General features: G+C 49.8%; 1 protein-coding gene and 1 non-coding gene across 2 annotated transcripts in view; one reads left to right on the plus strand and one right to left on the minus strand.

The window, feature by feature from the left end:
- The first annotated feature begins 1,100 nt into the window (after positions 1–1,100).
- Positions 1,101–26,021, plus strand: part of LOC8033523 (glycogen synthase kinase-3 beta) — a 51,223-nt gene continuing 26,302 nt past the window's right edge. The window contains exons 1-5 of the mRNA XM_029988419.3: positions 1,101–1,583; positions 4,404–4,594; positions 9,605–9,688; positions 10,659–10,769; positions 15,015–15,145. Of these exons, the coding sequence (XP_029844279.2) occupies positions 1,496–1,583; positions 4,404–4,594; positions 9,605–9,688; positions 10,659–10,769; positions 15,015–15,145 (605 nt within the window). The 5' untranslated portion in view covers positions 1,101–1,495. The remainder of the gene's footprint in view (positions 1,584–4,403; positions 4,595–9,604; positions 9,689–10,658; positions 10,770–15,014; positions 15,146–26,021) is intronic.
- Trnaf-aaa lies at positions 12,717–12,798 on the minus strand. The gene has a single exon. It is a non-coding gene; the product is annotated as a tRNA-Phe (tRNA).

Consider the following 26,021-nt stretch of genomic DNA (forward strand, 5'->3'; position numbering starts at 1 on the left):
TGATAAACATCTCGGGGGCCGCTGATGCGTTTCTTCTGAGCATTTCTTAAAATTCTGGTATATTTCAGCGTCAGTACGGCAACAGAGCGACTTAAAACCTGCAAATAAAGCACGGGTTGTCAATTGCTTCCTTCATGGAATAGCAGACGCTCACAATTCAAGCTCGCGTTTGATTTCGTTGCCCGCGGGACGCAATTTCTATCGGAAAATCTTTTTTTTTTTCTTTCGGTTCCGCGAAACATCGTAGCAGACGAACCCTCGTCGTCTGCTCCCGCTCCTCGACGGCCTCGTCGGAGCGAGGCATGACGGGATTGCATTTTGGCGCACGCCCGATTTTCTCGGTGCAGCGAGTGCATGCACGCGAGGGGTGCCAGCGATGAAACGAACTCGGAGGGTGCAACCACTCGTGGAGTGCCTGCCGAAACGAGCTCGCTTTACGCCGCGAGTGGGCACGCGTGGACACGAGTGCCGTGAAACGAACTCGCTATCAGTTACGAAACTGCTCGTAGACGCTGCGTGCGCGAGCAGTAACCTCCCCCATTCACTCACCACGACTCGCCTCCAGTCGTTCGACGCGCCAGTCGGCTGTTATGGTAACTGCAGTGTATTCTGTGGGATACGTACGTTTCGAAGCACGGCGTCTAGATGGCACTTCAGCTCTGCTCGATGCAGGCTCGATGGAACACACAGTTATGAAACAAAAATTTAGATGGCGCTTCCCACGACGGGAGGCGAAGGAAGTGAGTGAAGGGGGGGTACCCCCATAGTTTACCCCAACGTTAGTGTACCCCCTATCGTGCTATCGTGGGGGTTCCACAGTTGAAGTAATCTGGTAACGTGGGTGCCGAAACGAGCCCGCTCCACGCTGCGAGTGTGCACGCGTGGACACGCGTGCCGTGAAACGAACTCGCTATCAGCACCCTACATATCTTTTTTTATGCTACAGAAAATTGAAAAGTCGTAAGGCTTTTCGTAGGGCTTGCAAGATTTACAGGAATACTTTTACGAGCGCCATCCAGGGACGGCTACGCGAAGTAGTAAACGCGTCACGTTGGTTTTTTCGGTACCATACTCTCGGAATCACCCGACACCATCGCACTCTGCTGATTGGTTCCGGAATTCACCGAGGTCTTCCGAGCGCCCCTCGAGGATGACGTCGAGGTCAATGTCTGAGCGCCTGAGCTGCGCGAATAGTTAAAGCGGAGCCTCCGCAAAATTACCGGAAGCTCTTTATTAGCCTTTTATGGACCAGTGTTACTGTGGTGGTTCCTCGCGTTCTGGATTTAATTTTCGAGAAGATATTTTTGGTGTGCAAATTACGTGTGCTTGGATGTGATCGCTTGTGATTGGCGATGTAGCGGGAGAAACAAGTTCTATCTCTCCGTGGACTCTAAGCCTAAAACCTCACTGCCGTGCATCGCAGGAGCCTGATCGAGGATGTAGAAGAAAAAAAGAACATGTACATTTTGTGTTAAACCACCGAGTGAACTCTAGAATGAGTGGACGGCCCAGGACAACTTCCTTTGCAGAAGGAAACAAGCAACCCCAGCAGCCCAATTTTCTTGCGGGAGTTAAAGTCACCAGTAAGTTTCCCAACCCCGCTAGGCCTAGCAGCCGCTGGCTGCTTTGCAACATGGCCACTTGCATTCGCGTTGATGTTCCGTGCACGATGCCGCTTTGCTCCGCTGCTGTCTGCACCGGCAGGGGCCGCATTTAGGTTGGGCGAACTCGGGCGAACCCATCGGTGGCCGTGCTGTCCACCACTCCGCGCCGATCTCGAACCGGTGCTTGGCGGCCCGAGTGTGCGGTTTTTGCCTGGGCGGTGCATCACGATTTTTGAAGACACCAGCGACTAGCGCGAGAAAAAAGAGCCGTTCGAGCCCCCGCTAAGTCTCGCCATGTGTGCAGAACCAGGTCGACGTTCCCTCCCTGGCGTCGCAGTGCTAACGTAATAGCAGTTCTCTTCTGCGTCCGTCTTGTGCAACCGTCCGCTTAGCAACAGAACTGGGCGCTTGCTCAGCGACGCGCCTTGGAGGGACCATCGCTGGTCGAACCGACCGCTGTCGGCCCCTCGCGCGACGCAGCTGGCCGCCAATCTGCCAGATTGACGTCCTAGGGCGTCCTCGGGATCACTGGTGACGCGAGCAGGCGACTCCGAGGACGCTGTCTGACCTCCCTCTTTCACGGGCGCCTTGACCTCGCCTGGTCCCCTCGCTGCAGCCCGCCGTACGGCACCACTTTCGGAAGGCGTCCTCCAGAGCCGCGTGGCGTGGCGCCTGCTTTCACCAGTCATGGGCTTTGAAAAGGCGACCCAGCCTGGTGCGACTCGTGACATTTGCGAGGGGCCTGACTGCGAAGAGTGTGTCTCAACAGGGTGCGTGAAATGACAGACTGCCGTATCAACCTCCATGCGATGAGCATTGAGCCCATCTGGCAGCCAGGAGTGAGACAGGGTCTTGCCTTCCGCGCCTCGAGGACTACTTTGGGGCACACGCGTGGTTCCGACGTCTCTGGGCACGCGTGTGCTTGACGCAGACGTAAAGCCGCAGGCAATCTCCGTTTGGCAGCAGTGTTCCTCGCCACGTCGACTTGGAGGAGCCTCCGACACGGGATCCGTTCCGAAATGGTAGATTCCGTTGATGTACTTTGGAACTCTGGCCGTCACAAACTTGGCAGGGCTGCGCCGAGACTGCCCCAAGAGCAGCCCTTGGGGCGGCCTCCCGTCTGGGAGCAGCCGACAGTGAAGGCCACACTCTCTTGTCTCGCATGCCTTCCCACGCAAGACTCGGATCTGGAGCTCGCGACCAATATCATAAACGAGCTGGCCTCAGTTCCGGGTAAGTGGTCCACCAGGGCCCGGACCCGGCCACCAAGCCTGCTGTCGGAAAGAGCTGGCGGCCGCGTGGCACTTCGGTGCACTTCCCTTCTCTGTCGGGGGCCGACAGTCGTCGAGTCATAAGCTCCGGCCATCTAGCGAACGTGGGAGAGCAAATGCGACGTTGTCGAGAACCTAGTCGTTTTCTGCACTGTGTTCGGGTATTAACGCACACATGGAAGTGCCCACCTTTCTTGGCGGCTTCGGGCTGCGCTTGAACTGCGCTCGCATTTAGTGGCAGGCAATTGCCGTTCCATACGCTCCGCTTGGGGGACGCGCGTCGCAGAACCTTCCTCGTCGCTTGAGGACGTCTCCGCAAGCGAGACTCCTCGGAGGCTCTGCGCAGACGGCGTCGCCGGCCTCCCGCGGGGCCGCTGCACCAGCACCACAGCCCAACGAGCGGCGGTAGTCGTGCCGCTGCAGCCTTTAACGCGAGTGTGCCCCGAGCACCGGGGAGACCTTTTTCCCCCCACTCTGCAGCGTGCATTGCTCCGGCGTGGTCCTGAAGTGGCGTTGCTTTCTTGTGGCCCAGGGAGGCTCTTTCCCTAGGACCTGAGGGGAGCCCCCTCTGCCAGGCCATGGACACCCCTCTTGCTTCAGCGCACAGTAAGCGGCGTGTCGTGGTGCCCCTCGTTCCCCCGTCTGTGGCCGCTTCCCGCACCCTCCCCTCGGCACCGGTTGGCCGGCAGACGACTCGCTTGCACCCGTCGGTCTAACCGAGAATGTTTCGGCGTTGCACGCGACCACGTGTACTGCCGGAGTTTGCGTTGCTTACGATGGCCGCGGTACGCATTCTGAAAAGCGGGCGGTTTGGTCGTGCAGTTACCGGTCTCGCCGGCCCAGTGTGGGCTGGGGAGACTCCCGGTTGCTTGCAACATGCGGCGCCGGTGTCGTACGGCGGTGTTCCTCGGCTTCCCCGTGTTTCCCTGCCTTGGCACTCGTGGTTTCCCCTCTCCCGGCCAGCGTCTCGCGACCGTATCCCGCCGCGGCTGCACCACACTTCCCTCCCGTGCACTGTGGCCGGGGCAGCGTCTTCGCGGCGTGGAAAGGCTGTGGCAGACGTCCTTAGAAATGGATGCAGACGGTCGGCGACAGCCACTCGTTGAACTCGGCCAGGCTCTGACCGCACGTGCGACGTCGTCTAAGCCTGTCAATGGGAATCTGACGATAGTTGAAAAGCAGTGAAACAAAAGTTTGATGCCTCCCTTTTTTTCCCGTAAAACATTTTTTAAAACATGGTCCTCGTGCGTCGCAAAATAAATTTAGGTCGCAAAAAAAAAAAAAGATAGCGCAACATTTAGGTTGAGATATGTATTTGGAAAGCGAGAACATATTGCGCTTTTTGAATGGAAGGGGTGGAGAATGGGAGTGTCCAGGCACTCGGGAAAGTGTTCAGGGAGGTAACTGAACGGTAGCATATGTGACCTCTGTCATGGCAGCTCTTGGGTGGGGCGTGTGCGTAAGGTTGCATGCTCTTGGAGAGGGAGTGCCCCAGAGGCGTCCCTGAGCCCTGCCCTCTCTCCGCAAGGCAAGGATGGGGCCAAGGTGACGACGGTGCTGGCGACGCCCGGCCAGGGGCCCGACCGGCCGCAGGAGGTGTCCTACTCTGACACCAAGGTGATCGGCAACGGCTCCTTCGGGGTGGTGTACCAGGCGCGCCTGCTGGACACGGCTGAGCTGGTGGCCATCAAGAAGGTGCTCCAGGACAAGAGGTTCAAGGCAAGTCCCCCTGTCTCGAGGTTTACCTACGACGGTTGGAGGCCGCTTGTGCCCATGTCGTGGGCGGTATCTCGCAACTTTAGGGCGACGCCGGCCCAGGTGCCATCCACGGACGCTTTCTCTAGAAACGCCGGAGGTACGGTGGCATTGGAACATTCTTTGTCGTCTCGAACGTGAGACGTGTCCCGTCTCCCGTTGTGCCTGGTGGCAGAGGGTGGGAGCCCTCTGCTCTGCCGGGAGAGATTGTGCAGCCAAGGCACGTCTTTCCATGCTCGTGGGCTCTGCTGCTTTCTTTAAAGGCAGCGCCAAAATTAAACGAGCTGGCTCTTTCTCGACGAAAAATCTTCCCAAGTTACTGAAACATTGCGCGAGTAATCTTGCGTTAGGAACCTTTTCGGTTTTTGTGGCTATTCGTCTTGTTGCCGCTCAGGTCAGAATTATATCGCGCTAGAAACAATGGGATCACTTAGGTACAGCTGGAAATGCTGGATCTTTAATCGTACGACTGGAAGCTTCAGAATCCGCATCCGTGTAGGGTGGCCACATGTGAGATGCGGCAACGTCCGTAAGGCTCCTCTCATCGCTATTATTTTTTGAGGATCCGTAGGTGACATTTTTAGAACCCTCTGGAATTATCTTATCCGCTAAAATCCCCCGCGTCGTCATGCGAATCGCTAACATCTCTTCCGTAGAAACGCAAGAAAAAAAAAAGCTGCCTCAACAAATAATGTGCGAATGTGCGTGCAAAATTCTGCTTATCCAGACAAGAAGTAGAAAAAAGTTGCATTATGTGGGTTGTCTCGCGTAAAGGTACTGTACATGCTTACACTCTCGACGATAGAGATTGTCGGGCCACGCACAACAATTGATCGAAAGCAGAAAGGAGACTGTCGGGGCAGCCCCGACACTCGATGGAAAGTGGAATATATTTTGTCGGGTGACATGTGGCCTTAAAGGGTTAATGTTTCAGTATACAAGAGCACCATATTCCAGTATTAGTAGAGCTGGCCAGCGGGACAGAAATTTTTAGGTAATTTAGTATTTCCCGATGAATTGGGGAACTTTCGGGTAAATAGAATCAAGAAAGACTGCATCTGCCTGAGAATGGCAACCAAAGGCTACTTGGAGAATGTGTAAAACAAATCATTTGCGTTTTGCATGAATATGATTTCCTAAAGCTGTGTTGAGCTGGCGGACTAAGGGGAAGAGTCAGTTTAAGAAGCTGGCAGATGTTCAGAAAATCGGGTGTTGGTTGCTCTTTGCCTTTGCTATGGAAAGGAGAGCAAGTTGCAACCCATGCAGGCATGGTGGATGAAAAGGTGCAAAACGTCTCACACCCTCCCAACTCGTGTGCAAGTTTGAGGTCTCATATTTATCTGTTCACAGTATAGTTCAGATCCCTTAACCCCTTAAAGGCCGACGACCAGGCTCGGGATTCTGCAAGGCAGAAGATCCTCCTCACCCTAAGGGAGGAGGCAGCGGTGGTCAGGATAGAAGGGGGAGAGGAGGAAGCGAGGAAAAAGGGGAAAGAGCAAACTGGTCGTCGACCTTTAAGCTCTTTGGAAGAGCTGAGCTCGTTGGCGGCTGTCTGGTTAACCCTTTCATGGTCAGATATTCTGTCCAAAGACGCACCGAGTAAAAAAAAAACAACCACGGGTACGTGGTCCAGTTTTTTTACTCGGTGCAATAGCAAAGAGTATACAGTAGTTTATTGTCGCATAAAAAAAATGTAAGACATAAAATAAATAGCGCACATACTTCAAAACATCTGCGGCACACTCGCTAAAAACTGGACAAAACAAAAACGGCTAAAACTTCGATGCGCCCTCTCCGGAGACAGTCTAGCAGACGGTGCGGCTGTATGTCAGACTCCAGACTCCGAATCTAGCTGGTTTCCAGTTGCTCGTAGCATGTCGAGCTGTCATCCGACTCGGAGTCCGAGAAGGGTTCAAAGTCTGAACCCGAAGAGCCATCGCTCCAATCTCCGCAACGCTATCTCCGGAGCAGCCAGCACGTGCGGCCATCTCAAAAGCATCACTTGCGCAGTGCGTCCAGTTTCGCAATTTCAAAAAGGCTTGCTAAAACAAACACGACCGAAGTTATATGGTCGTAGTTCTCTACAAACCTACAAGATGGCAGCACGTCCCCGCGAACACACCCGTTCAAGCAGAGGCGCGAAGTTTTGAATAATAGTTGCGGACGTACAGGTACGTCAGAAACCACACGGGATGCTCTCGCGCTGATGTACAGGTACATCGGTGTCCATGAAAGGGCTAAAAGTGAATCAAACAAGCTTGGCTCAATCAGTGTTTTTTTTGGTAGCTCTCGATTTCACTGACAAGCTACGCTCGCCCAAGCGGTTGCGGCGTTGACCATAGATGGCAGCGCTTGTTTTATCTGGCGTCTTTCTTTTTCACCACCATTGGTAAGATAAATGAGAAGATACTCTGGCAACAGTCATTTAAAATAGGCGTCGCTAGCCAACAAAGCATGCAAAACTTCATCGCAAAAAAAAAAAAAAAAAGAAGCGATCGTTGAAGACAGCTTGAGTGACTTGGAAAAGGTTGGGTTTTGTTCGTCGAGTGAAGACAATGGTGACTTTGTCATTGAACTCGGCTCTTCGAGTGAATCCGATAACGACTACGACAACGATTTGGATGGTGGCAGCGACTTGGACTCCTCCAGGCAGTGGTGTAGAGTCAATGCAGACAGTCCTCCTCCATGCCTGCCTTGCTTCCAATTCCTGCCATCTCCTGGAAAAACGTTCCATGTTAAAGACTCAGAGGACTTACTTCAATGCTTCGAAGTTCTCCAGGACGATCAGCGTTTCGGTCCCTCCTGCTGCTGCAAGGAATTGTTCAGGAGCTAGAACAAAACATGTACTGGAGTCAAAACAACCTGGTGTGCACATCTGTATTTGGCGACACAATGAGTTGCGACCCTTTTTATCTCATTGCAAAGGTTCTGCGTTTTGTGAACAGTGAGACTCCAGTCGACCCTGAGAACCGCCGGCAACCCAAGCTTTGGAAGATATGGCCATTTCTTTGGTGCCTTAATAATTTGTTGAGCGAGACATATGGGTGGACGAGAGGTCGATGCTTTACATGGATTGTAAAGCATCGACCTCTCGTATTCTCATATGTTGTTCAATGTGCACTAGTTCCTATTGGAACGATTTATGTACCCCCCCTATGTAATACCCTCTCACGAGGGCCTTTAGGGGTAATATGAATAAATAAATAAATAAATGGATTCACCTGTGAAAAGAGGGAGCTCTTGTGGGAACCAGAGTACATCTGGAACCTTAGAGTGTATGCAGGCACAGACACAATTATTGCTCCACGACATGAGAGAGACTTTCACTTCCCAATGGGAATCCCAACGGGAATCGAGGTGGCTCTCAAACTGACGGAGCCTCTTGAGGGCAAAGGGCCTCGCAACTGACAATTTTTGCACATCCCCAGAATTCGTCGACATTCTGATGGAGCCGGTCATCTACGGAAGAGCCCAAGCAACAAGAAAGGACATTCCTTTCAAGAAGGCAATGCTAAAGAAAGGACAGGTGCATCCAGTGGAAGGACAAAAGGTTGATAACCCTCTAGAGCACTTGAGCACAGCGTCGGCATGGTGCGATTCCAAGATTCAAAAGGTCACTCTGTCGTAGAGTCTGCAACTACAACCACACAATAGGGGGGGTGGGCTTGCCAGATCAGATGCTCGCAACATATCCGGTTGCCCGAAAAGAGCAAAAAATTTACGAAACTTTCTTGGCAGTTTTTGGACGATGCTGAACTGAATGCATTTGTCCTGTACAAGAAGGATGGTGGCAAGATGTCTAATTTCAAGTTGAGGCTCTCACTCCTTGAGTGATTGATCACAAAGTACTGTGGCAGCAGCCAGGTGCTAAGGCCCGGTCGACCACCGACATCCGATGCGACCGGCACTTTCCTTTTTACCTGCCGCCAACAGAGAAGAAACAGAAGCCCACAAGGACCATGTGCAGCCAGAAGAATGCCACAGGTGGAGAGGTCTGCTGAGAAACGAGGACGTGGTGCGACGCCTGTAAAAGAGCACACTGCGTGATCCCCTGCTTTAAGGAGCTCCACACAGTCCGTAGCCTCAAATAAGGTGGCTGTACCATACTTGTTGCCAAAACATCAACGGGACTGCCCTAATTTACTGTTTTTCTTTACGCTCAACCCCAGAGGATGTAAGATGCTTAACACGTATGAGGAAAGGCAAGATGCTTTGCTGCGCATGTGCACAACTGTAACAAGGTTCATGTACACACAGAAATATACAGACTTTTGTGTAATGAATTTTAGAAATGCTACCTGTGATACTAAAGGAATGAAACCCTTCGATAAAAGAATATATGGAATTTTTAGGTCACTTAAAAAAAAAGTGGCACTTAAGGTGTTAAACGACGAGTGATCTGTTTTGAAGATGCTTTTCGATTCTCCACTGCCAAGTGCCCTTGCGACAGAGGGCGCTAAATTTATAGTGGCGCCGAAGAAAATGAATAATTCTCAAGTGCCATGACAACGCTGGCCATCAAAGGGTTAACAGAAACGTAAACCACAAGTTCGACGGTTATTTTTGTTGCCGAGGTATATGGCGTGCATGTTTGTTTGGTCTTGGTTCAAGTTGTGCATTTGTTTGCTGGCACATCAGAGGCATGCACTCGCATGCCAGCGAGTCGAATGCTCGTGCATCGCTCGTGTCTGGCACCGTGTTAGACCGTCCCCGCCGACGGGCAATCCTTGTTTGAACGTTACCATCCGCTTTGCGAAGGACAGGCCGGGAGACATAGTCCGCTTTTATCTTTGAATTTTCACCGTGGCAAAGGGTCCTGGCAGTGCCGTTATGCTGGCGTAAAGCGATAGACATTGTTGTCCAACTTTAGTGGGGACGTTCCGGGTGTTTATTATGCGGAAGGAATTTGGGGTGGGATTTGCGTGGACGGGGGACGAAGAGTGGGCCTGACATGTTGTTTCCTTCTCCCCACAGAACCGGGAGCTGCAAATCATGCGACGACTAGATCATTGTAACATAGTGAAGCTGAAGTACTTCTTCTACTCCAGTGGCGACAAGGCAAGTTGCACCTCTTCCCGCGTTCTTGGGTCGATCTCTGCCGACACTCGGTTTTTAGCCTCGCAGATGGGACTCGCTTTTGCGGTCGGCAGATGTAAGGTCGCCTTAGAGAACCTCTTTGAGGGGGTGTTTGGGCGTCAAGGTGTGGTCTCTGAAACTATGCGTTAGTCGTCCCCGTTGCCTATTGGGGCAAAACGGGCTCGCCAAGTCGTAAAGGGCCGCGGACGTGCCAGAAGATTATGGCGCATGATTGGCACCCCATTTGGGCAAGGACGGGAATCATGCACGCAGCTGTTCTTCTTCAGTCGTTGTTCCCTTTTCGTCCGACGGGCCATCCAAGCCCGTTCCAAGGACGAATTCTTTCCAAAAGGGAGGTCCCGTTCCCACCTTGCAAATGTCGTGTGCAGCACAGACCGTCTCCTGTGTGGACCCCCGAGATGAGCTTCCTATTTTTTTTCTGTACCGCCAAATGGGAGTTTGAACATAATAGGAATGTAAAGAGGTTTACTTTTTCTAGCTTCTAGAGTAAATAAGGTTAGATGAAAGTTCGAGCGAGGTTCAAGTTTTATGCCCGGAATTAGAAGATGAGCGGACGCCTGCTCGCTTAGTAGCGGGTGGAATATTTCTGGAATATATTGTTTTATATGAAACATACTGACTGCATCAGCAAAAATGTATATCTCTACTCTTACATCACGTAAATGCGAGTAATTTTTCCCTAAGAAGGAGCTGCGTGTACAAACTTTTTCTCTCAAAATGTTAAAATTTTTGGGTACAAGTGGAGGCAGTGAAACGTGGCCTAATTTTGCCTGAGGTTGTAGGCCATGTTTGGGCCGATGTGGTGGCGTCTGACTGGCTCTTGGTTTGCAGCCTAGCAGCGAGGAGGAAGAGGTTTTCACGCAAGCAGCCCTTTGCGGCGGTGCTGCGGCGTGCCGGCCCTCACCCCAGCTCCCTCTCTCTCTCCCCGCAGAAAGACGAAGTATATCTGAACCTGGTCTTAGAGTACATCCCGGAGACTGTGTACAGAGTAGCGAGGCACTATAGCAAGTCGAAGCAGACGATACCCATATCTTTTATCAAGGTGAGTTCCCCCGGCCATCCAGGCCGCTCTGCCCCATGACCTACCTTTTCAGCTGGTCGGAGTTTCCCTCCTTTCTGGCAGCACATAATTTGGAGTTTGTTCCGCAGTCTTTAAAGGGCAACTCCGCTTCATTTTTGATATTTAGAAAACTATGTAGCCCTCTTCAGTATCATATAGGAAGACCCCACGTCAAATATTACGATCTAATTCCGTTTATTTATTTAATAAACTGGCCGGCAAACCTTCAAGCGAGCCAAGTCGCCGAAATCTGCCAACTCTAGCGTGCGGCGCGAGGCGCAATCATCAGCGCAGTCAATGCCACGGAGTTGGAGCGGCCAACGTTGAGCCACTACGTCAGAGGCATGTACGTCATTCTCACGTTTTGCTTGTTTTTATTTCTCAGAGCGAAATGCAACGATGACGTCATGAGTTTCTCCTCCCGGTGTTGGCTGACCGGGCGTTCACGTGATCACCGTAACACGGATGCGCTACTTTGCGCTGCCCTGCGCGCTTATCGGTCTGTTTCTCCGCTCCACTTCTCTTTCGTCTTTTCCCTTCCCCCTCTCACCCAGGCCATCACCGTCCACGCCACGCGAAGCGACCTTCCCGCGTCCAATAAAAAAAAAAAAAAAAAAAAAAAAAAAACCTGCCCGCGTCGCGTGTCCTGTTTCTCGCTCCCTCCCGAACGTCGCAAGACCACGTGGTTCGACGTGACGCGCATGCCTTTGACGACCCGAGACCGATGTTGCCTGACGCAACCGAAGTTTCGGTTTCGGTATCTGCTGACGTTTAAATTAGGATTACACAAATAATATTCCACATTTCGCGAATCCGAAGACGTAGAGTTGTTTAGTAGTGCTTTGTGAATGTGAATCACATGGAAGCCTAAATTTTTCGGAATTGAGCGGAGTTGCCCTTTAAGCTTTCCCTCGCCGAAGAATGTCCCTCAAGTGGCAGCCAAGGACACGGCTTGGATGCGGTAAAGTGCTCTAGAAGCCTGTGGTCTGCGCAAAGACGTTAAATCTCAATCTAGCCAAGCTGAGGAGCTGCAAATCACTTATTTTAACTGAAAATGCCATTTTGCGGGCATTAAGCTCGATGTTTTAAAGTAACGACATCCAGAGATATACCGCGGTGCTCATGTGCCGAAAATGCGATTTACTTGCTTACGAATTTAGTTTGCCAAGACGACCCGCTAGTGCGTGAAGGAAGGCTTGGAACCCTCCAAGAAACAGGTTTTTTCTGACAATCGGTGCCCCTGTGAGAGCCAGCCGGGACATACCTCGCCTCAAAAAGAGCCTCGGATCCAGGTACCAATGATCTTGGAGGTTTTTCTCGGGGACCTGATTTGAGGGTGACGCAGAAGTAGCACGGCGTTTCTTTTTGATATCTAGCATCCCAGGTGTGCTTGCTGTATTCCCTTGTGCATATTATTTGCGCATGTACGCTCAGAGGTGACGCGTCAAGTAGAAAGCTGAACACCTCTCTGCCGTTGTTGTCTTGGCGGTGCACACTCTAGCGATACCCTGCCGTTAGGCCTAATGGGAGAGCGGGCTGCTACCGAACACAACCGGACCAAATGTCTGGTCAACTTCATCGGTGTCATTATTTTCACTGAACTGCATATTTAGTTTTTGTTTATCTCTTATAGACCGTTTTAAAGGATTTTGGTACAACTGAATACTGAATGAAATGCGGTGAAAGAGCTAGCGCCATCTGGTATAAACAACTAAAAGCCTAACCTTGTTTTTCCATAATAACGAAACTAGGGTCGCAAAATATTTACGCTGGCACACCAGCAACAGAGGCATTTTAAACCGTCCAAGTTATCCCTTTTTGCATCGATTATTTTAGGGGCAAAGCTCTTCAGGGTCTAGCCTTGTCCGGCGTCCGTGCTCACATCGATTGCCATCCCATCTGACTTCTTAAAAGAAGAAAAAATGTTTGCGCAGTCGACAGGATTCAAACCTGTGCGGGGAGACCCCAATGGATTTTTAGTCCATTGCCTTAACCACTCAGCCACGACTGGGGGACGAGGAGGGGGCTCTGAGATGTGGTAGTAACTCAAGAGCTGGGGATGTCATGGATGAAACGTTGCGTGTAGCCGCTTAACGTCTATACAGGAGAGGGCGCTGTGGTCAAATGCGTATATAATCGCGTTAAACTTTGCATGCTTTGGCTCAACGTTTATAGACGAGAGGGCGCTGCGGTCAAATGCTAAAAACAGTATCATCAGCACCACCAGAGCTTCACCCCAATCAACATCATTCACCACGTGGAGATGCGGTCATATTTTGGAAAATGCTTCCTTAGATTGGGTTGACGGCCAAATTTATTTTGTTATATCGAGCTCATAAATGCACGGAGCCCTATGCGAATCTGCGGGGAAGTTGGAATTCGTTTAATAAATGGGGAATGTTGTAAAATTGGGTTTCGTAAAATGGAGTTTCAACTGTATGTGTATGCTAGAGAGTGCCCCTCAGTGGAACGGATGGCTCTCTAAAATAGTTGGGGACAGCCGAGAGAGAAAATTTGGGTGCTCGAGGAAGCTCCGAGGGAGAGAACCCAGTTTGAGAACCCACGTTCATGGTTCCTTTCACCTTAAATAAACGCTAAAATGAAAAAAAGAAAAAAACTTCTTCTTAAAGGGCTTGATGAGAAGACATTTTTTTTTTTTTAATAACTTCTACAAAAAATATTTTTAGCAATATTTTTGTTCTTAGCCACAATATAAATGGAGGTAGCCCGTTTCAGGCCCCGGATGCGCTGTGTGGGTGCTTGTTTTCATAGCGGGACTGGCGTAAGCCCAGCATCCCGCGTCAACTATTTTGCTCAATCTGGCTCGATATGTTGGCTTTTGATGCCGAATAAATGTGTGGGTTACCGTCAAAGCAGCTTTGCTACTCTGAGAATGGTGCAGCTGTTGCGTTTGCAACCAGATGTAACTTACGCGAGTTAGAATTTGCGAGCCATTTGGCCGAAAAAAGTCAAGCGTTCGCCTCGCGTCAGGTTTGTCCAGGTATGTTTCCGTCATTTCCGAAGGCACTTATCTCTCAAGTTTTTAGCAATGCACCTGGCTTGCTGAAGGGAATATTTAATTATTCGTCGCGACGCTCACCCACCTCGCTCGCGATCGCTATGCAAAGCTGAAAGGCCGCTTTTTACTGCACGTCGACAAACGCTGACAGGCGCATGCATTAGAGTGTGGCTTGTGCACGATGCAACGTCAAGACGCCGTTTCACGATTCGGTCTGGCGATTGTCACGGGGGCGAAATAGTGGACAAACGCGACGGCAGACGCGGCCATGGCCACTTCTTGCGGACGTTTCGCGGGTGGTAGTGGAATGTGTTTATTCTAATGGCAGATGACGCCGTACGCTGCCACGTGTCTGCTCGTACGACTAGAAGACGGCTTAGACAGTGACTAGGGTTGTCTTTCAAATCTTACTCGAAGGGACTAGAGTTGCTCCGGTAAATTGCATCACGTGAAAAGACTGAGCAACGCTGGATGGGGTAAGGCTTTGGAATGGTACAAAACCTGTACCCTAGACTGAGATTCTAAAACGCACTGGACGTCACTATGGGGCGTCATTAGGCTTGTGAACACGATTAGCGAATGAAACGGCGAGGCTCGACTTAAATTGTTTTCCAACTAATGAAAAAACGGTTAAAGTACAGGCGAGCTGGTGGATTCTTTTGATGTTGCAACTTAACCCGAGACTGAGGTATGGAGTGGCAACTTGAGCGTAAAAGGGACGTCTCTTCTTCCGTGTCTCTGTCCCTTCGGTATTTAAGCTGAAAAAAAAACAAGAAAAATGTTTGTTTTCATTTTTGCGTTTTTTTAAGAGGATTTGCAGCAGGCGCCACGAGCTATTCTAGTCCATTCAGTGCCCCGAACAAACGACCCGAGAACGCACCTCCCGAAGGTGACGCAACGCTTGGGCGGCGTGGGATCGGCTCCTATCGCTCGTGGCATTGGTTGCAATCCGTCTCGGTGGTCAGCGTGGAGGCGAGCTTTGCCCGAAAAATGGCCTCGTACGTTTGTGCCATTATTTTGTGCGCCGAGAGGGGAGAACTCCGAGCTCCGGTTGGGACGGTGAGTGGGTAGACCTAGCGTCTCCACTGCAGCCGTTGAATGCTCGGGAACGCGAGAGCCCGAGAAAACGACCGAGCTGGGCGCGGAAGGGCGTGACGCTGGCAGCAGCAAGCGGGGCAGAGTCTGACGGTGGCCGGTTTGCCTTGCAGCTGTACATGTACCAACTGTTTAGGAGCCTAGCCTACATCCATTCCCTGGGAATCTGCCACCGGGACATCAAGCCCCAGAACCTGCTGCTGGACCCCGAGACGGGCGTCCTCAAGCTGTGTGACTTCGGAAGGTGAGGCCCTCGAGGGAGCTTTGAAACGTCCCGAGCAGGGGCATTTCGGGGAGTGTGGCGAGCGTGCACCTGCTCTGGCTTACACTCTGTGAGCCCTTTGGAAATGGCCCATTTCTTTGGGGGGGGCATTTATTCCGTTTATTGCATGCCCTTCCCTGCCGTGGCAAACGGTTCTTATCCAGACGAGAGGAAGCGGAGTGCTTCCTGGCGGTGCCGTGCAGCTCCTGTGCGTGTAGCACACGAGCAAGGCGGCTCTCAATAGTTGTCAGGATTCTTTCTTTCTTGCCAACGTTCAAGGAGGGTTTGGGAGGGGCTGGCTGCCGGTGTGGTTTCAACTAACCTATTGTCCGGAGGTTTGGGATGGACGACTCGTCCTAAAAATGAGTTTTACACCTGCTTGGAAACGTTTGTGTATGTTTTTTTGTTTTTTGCGGACCCAAAGATTTCTGCAGAGAGTGCGGTGTGCTCCTATGGAAGAGCTTTTATTTATAGAACCAGCATGGAGCGGAAATTGGAGAAAGAACCGGAAGCCTCTATTTGTCGGTCCGGGAATGTGCGAGGTCAGGTGAATTTTCTCATCTCCCTTAAGTGCAAGCTACAGTTTTGCACGGATCTTATCCATTGATGCTGGGGAAGAAACGTGCCACTGTGAAGTAATAACATTCACTGCAACCAGGCTGCACGATTGTTGGCCGGTCGCAGCATGCTAACCTTGGACGTCTGTGTGGGCAAGCTGCACGTAGCCGAGGCAGGTGTGCGGCGGTACACACTCTGGGGCTGCGAGGCAAATCTTTCCACGGGCCTCCATAAGCCCAGCAAAAGGAAAATGGCAGTGACTATGGAGCACCGCGCAGAAAGTGCCAATGCCGCGCAGCACTGTGGCATTTCATGCTGCGTACATTCCTAGGAGAGTGTCTTTCAACAGTGGCTTGGAGGTGTTGTCTTGCGGCGGAAAAACACAAACATGGTCCAGAAGCCAGGACTCGTCGCGATAAAACAAACTGCACCGGCATAAATAATGTAATTGGACGTCTCCCATACGGGGGATGCCAAGGTTGCAGAATTCCTGCCACCTTGACATTACTGGTCATGTTTACTGTATAGGAGACAATTAACTTGTTAGTCTTGTTGGGTCTATTGGTTTGTTTTACCGTTGAATAAAACACTATCGAAAACTAGCGATGGGGTGAAACTTTTTCCGAAATGGGTTTGGGGAATTTTTGGAAGAGTGGCAAGATCTCGAGTGTTACGGACAGATTTGGAGAGTTTGCTGCATGATATAGGTGCTTTTTGTAACTAGGAATCTTTTAAGGGGACACACCCCCTAGGGGGGTTAACTTTTGAACCCTTGGTTTAAAATTAATAAAATTTACAGGGTAGGCAGCTGGTCATGCTAGAGGGTGCAGAACAAAATTTCAGGCCTGTTAAATAAATGGGAAGGAAATTAGAGCAGATTATATCAATAACACGCCTACATAGTTTACTTAATCTATCTTCTGAAAACGATCAATATTTAAGGTCTTTATTCGATAGATATGCAGCAGAATGCCTAGAGGGTGCGGCTATGGAAAGTTTTTTTGTAAAAAGTCCTTTATTTCTTAAGACATTAGTAAAGTGACAAAAACATTCCATAGCCGCACTCCTTACTAAATTTCAGTCAGGAAAAGTGAAGAACGAGCCTTCCCTGTTTTGCCATAATCAAACGATAGAGTGACTAAAATGGAATTTATACCTAAAAAATGAAGCAGAGAAAAACATGTTCAAAGTTTTCATATCTATGCCTTTACTGTGGCACCTCTGTTAGGTCACTAGAACGGTCCAGCAGCGTACGTAGGACCTTCCTGCTGGAGGCGCTTCTGCTCAGAGGCCACTGCTTCCGATTTCCGTCGCTCGTGGGCCACTTTTGAAGACTCCAACGCTCTGGCTCGGGACCTGGCAAGTCGGTGCTAAGTTGCCTTCTTTGCCTGCGACTCGTGGTGTGTTCCAGCCTCCATCTTGATATTGAGCAGTGCCCTCTCAAAGCTCCTTGGTCCCAGATTGTATTCTAGAACTGCTAGTGCCACTGCAGTCTCAACAGTCTGGAGGGAGGCAAACTCCGTCTTCGGGCACTTCTTTCAGATCAGAGCATTGAAAGACTCGTTGGCGTTCTGGGTTGTCATGCGTGAGCACATGGCCAGCTAGTCCTTGTGTGTCAGCCGGTTGTACAATGGCACGAGCTCCTTGGCCCCATCTTTGGAGAATGCCGGCCGGTGAGGTTTTGCACCCGACGGCTTTGGAGCTGCTTGAAGCGCAAGGTGGCGGTTGTGGTGACAGCACGAATCCTCTCCCTTGGGGCACGCATTGAGGCTCTTCGTCGGTAGAATACCGTATTTATTCGAATATAAGGCAGTCACGATTATAAGGCGAGGGGAAGTTGAAGGACCCGAAGAAAAGAAAAAAAATCGTCATATTGCTATACTGAGCTTCGAATATAAGGCGGGGTATGACTTTGAGACTGCGGATTTTGGAAAAAAAACCTCTCCTTATGTTCGAATAAATACGGTACATGTGTAGCAGGGTTGCATACGCTGTCACATTGGGTGCATTCTGTTTTAGGGCACTGGCATAGTAGTTAGTCATTTTTTTCATTATGACATTTGTGAGCTTGCCTCGTCCCCCAAGTCCCTTCTTCGCCTTCTTCAATTTCTCCATACCTGCATATAGCCTCTTCGCGACGTGGTTCACGCAGTCTTCTTTGCTGGCGTCCTTGTCGTACAGCTGCAGCGCAGCAACATGGTGTTGTAGGCTTTGGAGTCGCCGTCGCAGGGCGTGGTCACGTATTGCAGCTTGTGGAGTTCCACTGACCGGCTGAAGATCGCACCTGCTGCCTGCACCTCCGTAGCGTTGGCCGAGCCGTCAAAATTCTTCTGCCATTTAGACTCGTGCCCTTTCATCCACTTTTCATGTCCGTCTGCGCCCTCCTTTGGTCCAATGCTGCAATCATGGCAGTAGTTACTCGCAACTTCGTAATTTAAAACTAGGCTCGTGTCTATCTCGATGGCAACACCAACACCCAAATGAGACATCTGGCCTCGTTTGTGCCAAGTTTCATCGTAACTTACGCGGACATCCTGTAGCTGGTCTTTGCCTTCCGAGGTCCTTAGCGTCTCCGCACAGTTCGTGCAGCCTCAGCCATCGCGTTTGCTGACGCCCATACGGCCGCGTCATGCGCCTTCGTTGCAATCTGATAAGATTTGAGGGTCATCGGCGGAGGTGCATTCAGTTCAGTAAAGAAACTAATCAGCTTCGTAAAGCCAATACCACAGTTCCGCGAAACAATTCCGAGCCGTGCGGCAAGTTCGTTCTGTTTGGTACCATCGATGGTCAACGAGAGCGGCGCGGACACTCAACGACGAATGTTAGGTGAGCTCCGGTACCGTTTTCTTGAAGTTCCAACTCACACGCTTGGCAAGTCGGGCAGAGCAGCACTTTAACCAGGCTTTGCAGACAAGCCATGTCCACCAAACGGTAGCAGGTCGCCCCTTCGCTGCAGGGCTCTCCGGGATCTTCGGTGCTACCGTCGCTTCCACCTGCCTCCAGAAAGCTAATCTTCCGCTCAAAAGTGGTAAGCGTATCCAAGTCGCAGAACGTACCACTCTTGGGTACTGCCACTGCTGCTGCAGGTACCAGTGGAACGGGCGATGATCTTGACGACTCGAGCACGTCGTCATTGGCGGCGGCAGCGATAGCATACTTTCCACCAAGCAGTCCTCGCGGTTTCTTGAACCGCGAGCGGCAGCCGAAGCTTTGACGCGTTCGCGACTTCATCACGGGCATCCTCGAAACGATCACCAAAAAGATCACCGAAAAGTAGATCGAATAGTTCACGAAGGAGACCGAGACTGAGACTGTTGAAGCAGTGAAGTAGGCTTCCACACGAGAACTATCATACGATGAGCGAGCCAGCGTGCGTGCGACTTGCACGGGCCAATAGGAGCTCGTGTTTCATTATTTTGGCCAATAGGGGTCCGTGTAGCATCTTTTTCTACCAAAATAGCATGAATTTCGACGGGGTTCAAGGCGTATTCCAGCGTGCTGGCTTACTCTCGAACAACGATTAGTATCAGCGCCGAAAATAGAAGAGTTCAGCTTTCTAACGAGACTACAATCGCCTAGCTAGGCCTAGCGTGCGCGGCGTTCTTCCCAGCTGAATAATGCAAACATTGCAACGCTCCGTGCTCTCGCTGCTCAACTCCCCACTCAGTCGCGTCACCGGCGCACTGAAAATAATTAATAACAAGATAACTATGTATCGGATACGAATGAAACTTTGTGGAAATACTCTTCAGGAGTTTGTGAACCTAATTAAAATATTTTTCAAAATCTACTTTTTTTTTTGTCAAAAATGAATTTTCTAGGCCGTGTCGCCCCTTAAACTGCTTGAAATAATTCAAATTTCAGGATGTATTTCATAAAATAAGCTTCTCTTAATTACTTCCCGACACTTGCGCAGCCAGCCGCGAGGGTAAAAGTGGTTTTCCGAGCTGGTGTGTTTTTATCTCGGTGGACGAGCCGCCCGACTAACGTCCTCCTCGCGCTCAAACAAGCTCCTCTTGGTAGGTGAGAACGGACCGTAACATGAATTAAAAGGTTACAAGGCGCGAACCAAACAAGACAAAAAGACATGTACGACACGGACAGACGCCAACTTCCAACTGATTTTAATAAAACACGAATCATCGTCAAACAGTCGATCCCAATTGCCTAAACACATGCAACTGATAAAGGTTCCTATCGCTCATTACACAAAGCCCTCAAGAAACACAATTTCTTTGTTTAGCACAGGGGTTCTCAAACTTTTTGGCCTCACGGAACCGCAGGAAGCCTCAAAAACTGCCGTGGAACACTCCCCCCCCCCCTCCATATTTGCCGACCGAGAAGCAACAGATGCACAATTGTAGGCAATTTTGCTTGTCTTGCTCCCCATATATCCCCACCATATCGATAGCAATGTCAGTGCAAAGTGAGATGAAGGCGCTTTGCATGGTCCTGCCGTGCAGCCTGCGGCGTGGGGGTTGCAATATGGGTGTTGGCAGAACCCATGAGACCAGCTCGTGGAACCCCTGTGTTCCCCGGAACCCAGTTTGAGAACCCCTGGTTTAGCGGATAAAGGGCTGGCATGCTTGTGCATCTGTCAGCCACTTTGTGTATACAGAAAGCATCGATTAATTCCCTTCTCATTCCCTCTCTTAATAAACCCTGTGTGCTTTAACAAAGGCTCGCACCCACATCGTTTGCAGTGCTCCGCAAGATGCCCACCCAAATTATTGCGTTCGCCTGGCTTGTGTTCTCACGCTCTTTCATTAAAGGAAACACAAGCTTGCCGTACGCAATAATTTGGGTGGGCATCTTACGGAGCACTGCAAATGATGTTTGTGCAAACCTTTGTTAGAGCACACAAGGTTTATTAAGAGAGGGAATGAGAAGGGAATTAATCGAAGCTTTCTGTATACACCAAGTGGCTGACAGATCCGTAAGCATGCCAGCCCTTTATCTGCTAAACAAAGAAATTGTGTTTCTTGAGGGCTGCGTGTAATGAGCGATAGGAATCCTTATCAGTTGCATGTGTTTAGGCGATTGGGATCGACTGTTTGACTATGATGCGTGTTTCATTAAATCAGAACTTGGTGCCTGTCCGTGTCGTACGTGTCTTTTTTCGTCTTGTTTGGTTCGCGCCTTGTAACCTTTTAATCATTATGTACCAGCTAGCCCCAACCAAAGTTTTATCGTAACATGGACATTCTTTCGGTCGTATCTGTTCATTGGTATTACATCCTAACCTGTGCGACGTCAAAAGAGAGGAAGTGACGAAGCACCGCGCCGTATCGTAACCAAAGTACTAGACCGAACCACATTCTGTGGCAGCTGCATTCTAATCCGGGACGGCCACCATCACGATACAAATGTATCCTATTTTAAAATACTCTTCGTATTTATAGTTTTCTACAATTTTTCAATTTTGTTCCTCTTTTTGGGGTTTATTCCTCGTATTGCGTTACTATGTATCTCATCGCAATTTTCGAGGACCTGGTAGGAAAACGTCAACGTTGAAATGTTGCAGCGAGTTAACAAAGAACGCATTTATATAGACAGTATTTTTTTTACACTAGCGAGCCCACCTAACCTGTCCTACAGAGTACAACCACATAGCTTTCTGGCCTCCACACTCACTACCTGTATTTCTACAAAATGTATTCCTGTCTTTTCAAATGCTTTTTTACGTGCTGCAAGTGTATTTCTGATATGGATTGCGATACCTTCTCATAAATGTATTTCGGTGTTCTAGATGTCCCATGTATCCCAGCGTTTGTATTTCCAAATACATTGTATGCCAAACCCCGATTGAATAGATGTGCCACACCATGATATTCTCTCTATCACATTCTGTGTAGGTTGTCTGGAATGTGTCTCGAAGCTAGCGAAACCCGTTTGGTGGGGGATCAGTGATGTCAGTTCTTCCTACATTGGAGGAACGAGAGGCTTTTATTTCCAGAAAGGTCTGGAGACGGAAAGGAGTCACGCTGTCACTGGTAGAAGATGCTGGCAACTGGCTCTTTTCTAGTTTTTAGAAGCATGAGATGGACTCGAAATCCCCCCAAAATTTAACGTTTGCATTCCAATCGATCGAGTTGGCCACTGTTGAAGCAAGAACTTCAAACACCGTAGTGATGTCGTAATGAAGCCTTCCGAAACTGCAACTTTAAAGGGGCACTGACACCCCAAAGGTCGTATTTATTTTTATTGTCTAAAACGATGCAAGTTGTAGTCATAGACATGCAAAAAAAACCGCATCGCGAAAAAAAATTTTCCCGCGCGCGCGCGCGCCTTTTTATTCTTGGCGTTTGATTTTCCCGCCTCTCGCCTCCTCGCTTCTTTTGATCGGTGACGTCAAAAATCACGAAATTTAGAAGCTTTGTAGGCGACATCTCTATAACATTTAATTACGGCAATCTTAAAACATGTTTTTTAACGCAATTGCGAACGCACTACGGCCCTTCTTTTTGAAATACCAAAAATCGGGAGTTCGTTGTGGTGCCGTCTCCTGGATTTGTATCCTCCAACGGAAAACAGGCGACACCGCTCAAAACCGGTCCGCCGCAACGCTACGCCGGCGCTAGCCGGCGTTCGCTCCTATCCTCCTCGCTTTGGGTCGCCATGGCAACAGCAGGGAGTGGTGACAGGAAAGTGGACTCTCAGGTCTCCTCAATTTTTGACGTCAAGGCACCGGCGCCGATCGCGCGGGAACTTCGAATTCGGCATTTGGAAATTGTTTTTTTACTTCACGAATACTGAATTCCCAAATCTCAAATTTTGAGGGTAATGTCCCGGCATCGTTTTCAATCGTTTCGGATAATAAAAAAAAATATGATTTTGATGTGTCAGTGCCCCTCTAAGAAACAACCCCAGCCTGTACCTCGGGTGTTTGGCCCCATCGCTAACGAAAATATGGCACTCAAATATTAAGAGTGGGCTAGTTAGATAAGCGTTATAAAGAGTAAATAGGGTGAAATAGCTAAATTGGTGGATGCTCAATTGTGGTTGTGGTGACCACTCTGTACGATTAACTAGCAAATGGAAGCCCACCTGCTACGTGACGAAAGAAGGCCTTTTGAACTCTTTTGAACATCCATAAGGAAAGGGGATAACCTCCCTCCTTCCTTTGGAATGTTGATCGGCTTTTCCCCAGCGCCCTTTGGTTAAAGATTGAGCTTTTGCGCACATTCCCTTGCCTGAGTTGCACCGACCGCAGGCACAAGATATCCACTCTGACCTCTGGAGTTTTGGTGGAGAGGGAAGCGTCCTATATGACAAATCTGTACAGACGTGCTTAATTCAGAGTCTGCTGCTGTTCCATTCCTTTAATGGGCAGCCGGTTGCTACAAAGCTTCCTGCCGAATCTTTCTGGGATTTATTGCCTCGGAGTTTTGTCCGTCTACAAGCTAGCAACACGAATGGCAAAGGCGCCCTCGGCATTGCCGAGGACTGTAATTCCAATCGATATCTTGCCTCGAGACAAGTGAGCGTATTCAATTCGGCGCGCTTATTTCCCTAAATTCATTAATATCCTAGAAAGCTCTTATTAGGTTGTCTACCAAAACTTGCGAAAGTTAGGGTCGTTCTCTACCAAGGCCGACGACACCAAACATCCTTAAAACTTAATTTTTGGGGACCTCTAAATACTTACAATTTAAGGTGAAAAATCCACCCCCTCAGATTGTGTCCAATACTAAACTCGGGGGAAACGCTACCAATAAAGAATCAAGAATGTTTGGGAATTGTAGAAGCCATTGAAATGTAAGAAAAAGAGAAATAACCCGAGTGGTTGGCTGTCTGGGCGTTCCTCAGAGAGGAGGTCTGCAAACTGAAGGCTCCGAAGGTGGCCGGATGCTGGGGCCCAAGTTTGTGAGAGCAGTCGCTGCTCTAGACGCAGGGTCAGGAACTGCAGGGTGAGAGGATGCATCCACCAAAAGGAAAAGGAACTGACTTCGTCCAGGTTCCAGGCTAACTGTCTCTGGCACACGCTTTTTTCTAAAGCCTGTCGTCTGCCACTCCTGGGTGTTTCACCTGGATGCACGGGGATCTTATTAGCGAAAGGAGAGAAGGAAACTGCACTAAAGGCATATAATTGCGCCGTATAACGAACCAAAAAGTATTTTATGATCGGTCGACCCTAATATTGGGAGGAAAGGAAAATGGTACGCATTTCACAGTGTCTCTACTTGCTGTTTCATCTTAGGTCAAAGCACAGTTGAAGGTTCCAACACATACAATCACACACTTTACGAAACACGGAACATTTGTTCGTTTTGGGTATGAAAGAACATGAATGTCGCAACGGCGCGCTCTGACGCTGTCTGTTTCTATTGGCTCACAGTCTCTTCGACGCTTAAAGTGAAGTATGAGGTTGCTCACCAAAAGAGCTGGGACAATGTCGGCGATGTCACGAGAAAAGTTTGCAAAATAGGGGGATGGCGGCTACTGTGGTAGTCCACAGCCAGGGTCTTTTACTCCCGATGAGATCACTTGACCGTCGTGTCTGGCAGATGCCTCCACGCCATGGCTACAGTGAGGCACTTTTTCCGCTCGCCACGACCTTCATCGCTTCTCGCCAGCAGGCTTACAGCAAGCTCCACCGCTTTGTACCAGAGTGCTAGGTGCAGCGGCTGGCACGATGAGCTCTGAAATGTTGCCTCTTACCTTCTTAGGCCTTGATCGAGGCTACGCCGAGTAGCAGAAAAATTGTTGGTCTACATCAAGTGTTGTGGAGAGGGGAGTGCAAGGAGCTTGCTTTTCCGTAAAGAAGTTCGACTGACCTAATAGCACGATGGTGGGAGGGAGGAATAGTTTTTTTCCCCTCGGGCAGATGGCGCCACTGAAGCTGAATATAGTGCAACTTTGTCGATGATTTGAGGTTTTCGACGCATTTACTTATGATTAGATTGAGTACATAATGGCACATCTTGCCAACCTATTACATTATAGCCACTGCGCGTCACGCCTTAGTTCCCATGGCCACCACCCCGCGGCCGCAAATCGCGAAATATTTGTTCTTTTCTGCGCTATTATGCGACGGTATAACAGTATTTCAAAAGAATGAGACGGTTTGTCCATTTCTTTTGGTAAGATAAATAATAAAAATTGAAAACTGACAATTCTTTCAAACTTTAAATTAGTGCATCGTCCCTTTAAAGATGGCTGGCTGACACATGGCTTGCCCATGCCGAAGACATGAAAGGTTCACCGCACAGATGGGGCTATGACGATACCCAACCACGATTTCAAATGAAACCACCCAGATGCCATTCTGGAGGTGTGGTGATGAGCAATTTTGCCCATGAATGATGTTGCGTCTGTATCAAACAGCCGCCAGCCAACCTTGGTAGTTAGCTACGGAGCGTGGTGCCGTCTCTCGCATGTCTATGGACAGCTTTGGCAGCCAAAGGCCCGAGGAGGGCAAAGCACTCGTTCTCCTTCAATGACAGTCTCTTTTCTGTTCTTTGTCTTTACCTACAGCATCAGCTGGGACTCTCCAACTTAGGGAAGGGACGGTGGTGTGTATGGGGGAACACTCCGTATAATTAGGATTGATAAAAATCGTAGATACAGCGGTCGGCAACCCGCAAAGCTGTTTTATGCGGTCCCCGGCTCGACAGCAGGAAAGCCCCCTACCACTTCACGTAAAATAGCTGCACCCTTAGTAGTTCAGGTGCGCTCTGGGAGTAGGGTGCTGTCCAAGGGTAGTTTTGGTTTCGCCGGTTTGTGCACCTTTCGTCTGCTTTCGTCTCTGCACCGCCGTTGCTCACTTCATCGGGGATTGCTCCACACAAGCACGATGCAACAAGTACCCTTTTCTTCTCATCGCTACATATCAGACACAGCAAATAACGAAACAATTACGATTTTGCCAGCTGGGGGAGTAAGTGAAAACACTGCAATGGTGCAAGTCAAGTGAACGCAGATAGACGTATGTCGAATGCCATGCCAGCTCACTGCATACATTTGTTTGCAACCTCGTGGACAGCCACTGAGACTGCTACTCCACTCTTATAAGACCCTCGCTCCCGTGGCCAATTACCTCGCTGCGACGTAGCAAGAGGCGCATGTTTGCGCTTGAACGAATCCTCGTACTAGGAGGTTCGTCATGTATTGCATTAGCCTCATTGAAAATAGCAGTCGGTGAAGCAAGGGTGTTATAAAACTGGCGTACTACTCTCAGTGGCTGTCCACGAGAATGCAAACAAATGCACGCAGTGAGCTGTCACGACGTTTGATGCACGCCAGTCTGCGTTGACTCGACTTGGCCGTTGCAGCGTTTTCTTTGTGTCTGATACGAAGT

The sequence above is a fragment of the Ixodes scapularis genome, unplaced genomic scaffold, assembly GCF_016920785.2.
Source record: "Ixodes scapularis isolate PalLabHiFi unplaced genomic scaffold, ASM1692078v2 PGA_scaffold0__279_contigs__length_252992795, whole genome shotgun sequence".
Lineage (NCBI taxonomy): Eukaryota > Metazoa > Arthropoda > Arachnida > Ixodida > Ixodidae > Ixodes > Ixodes scapularis.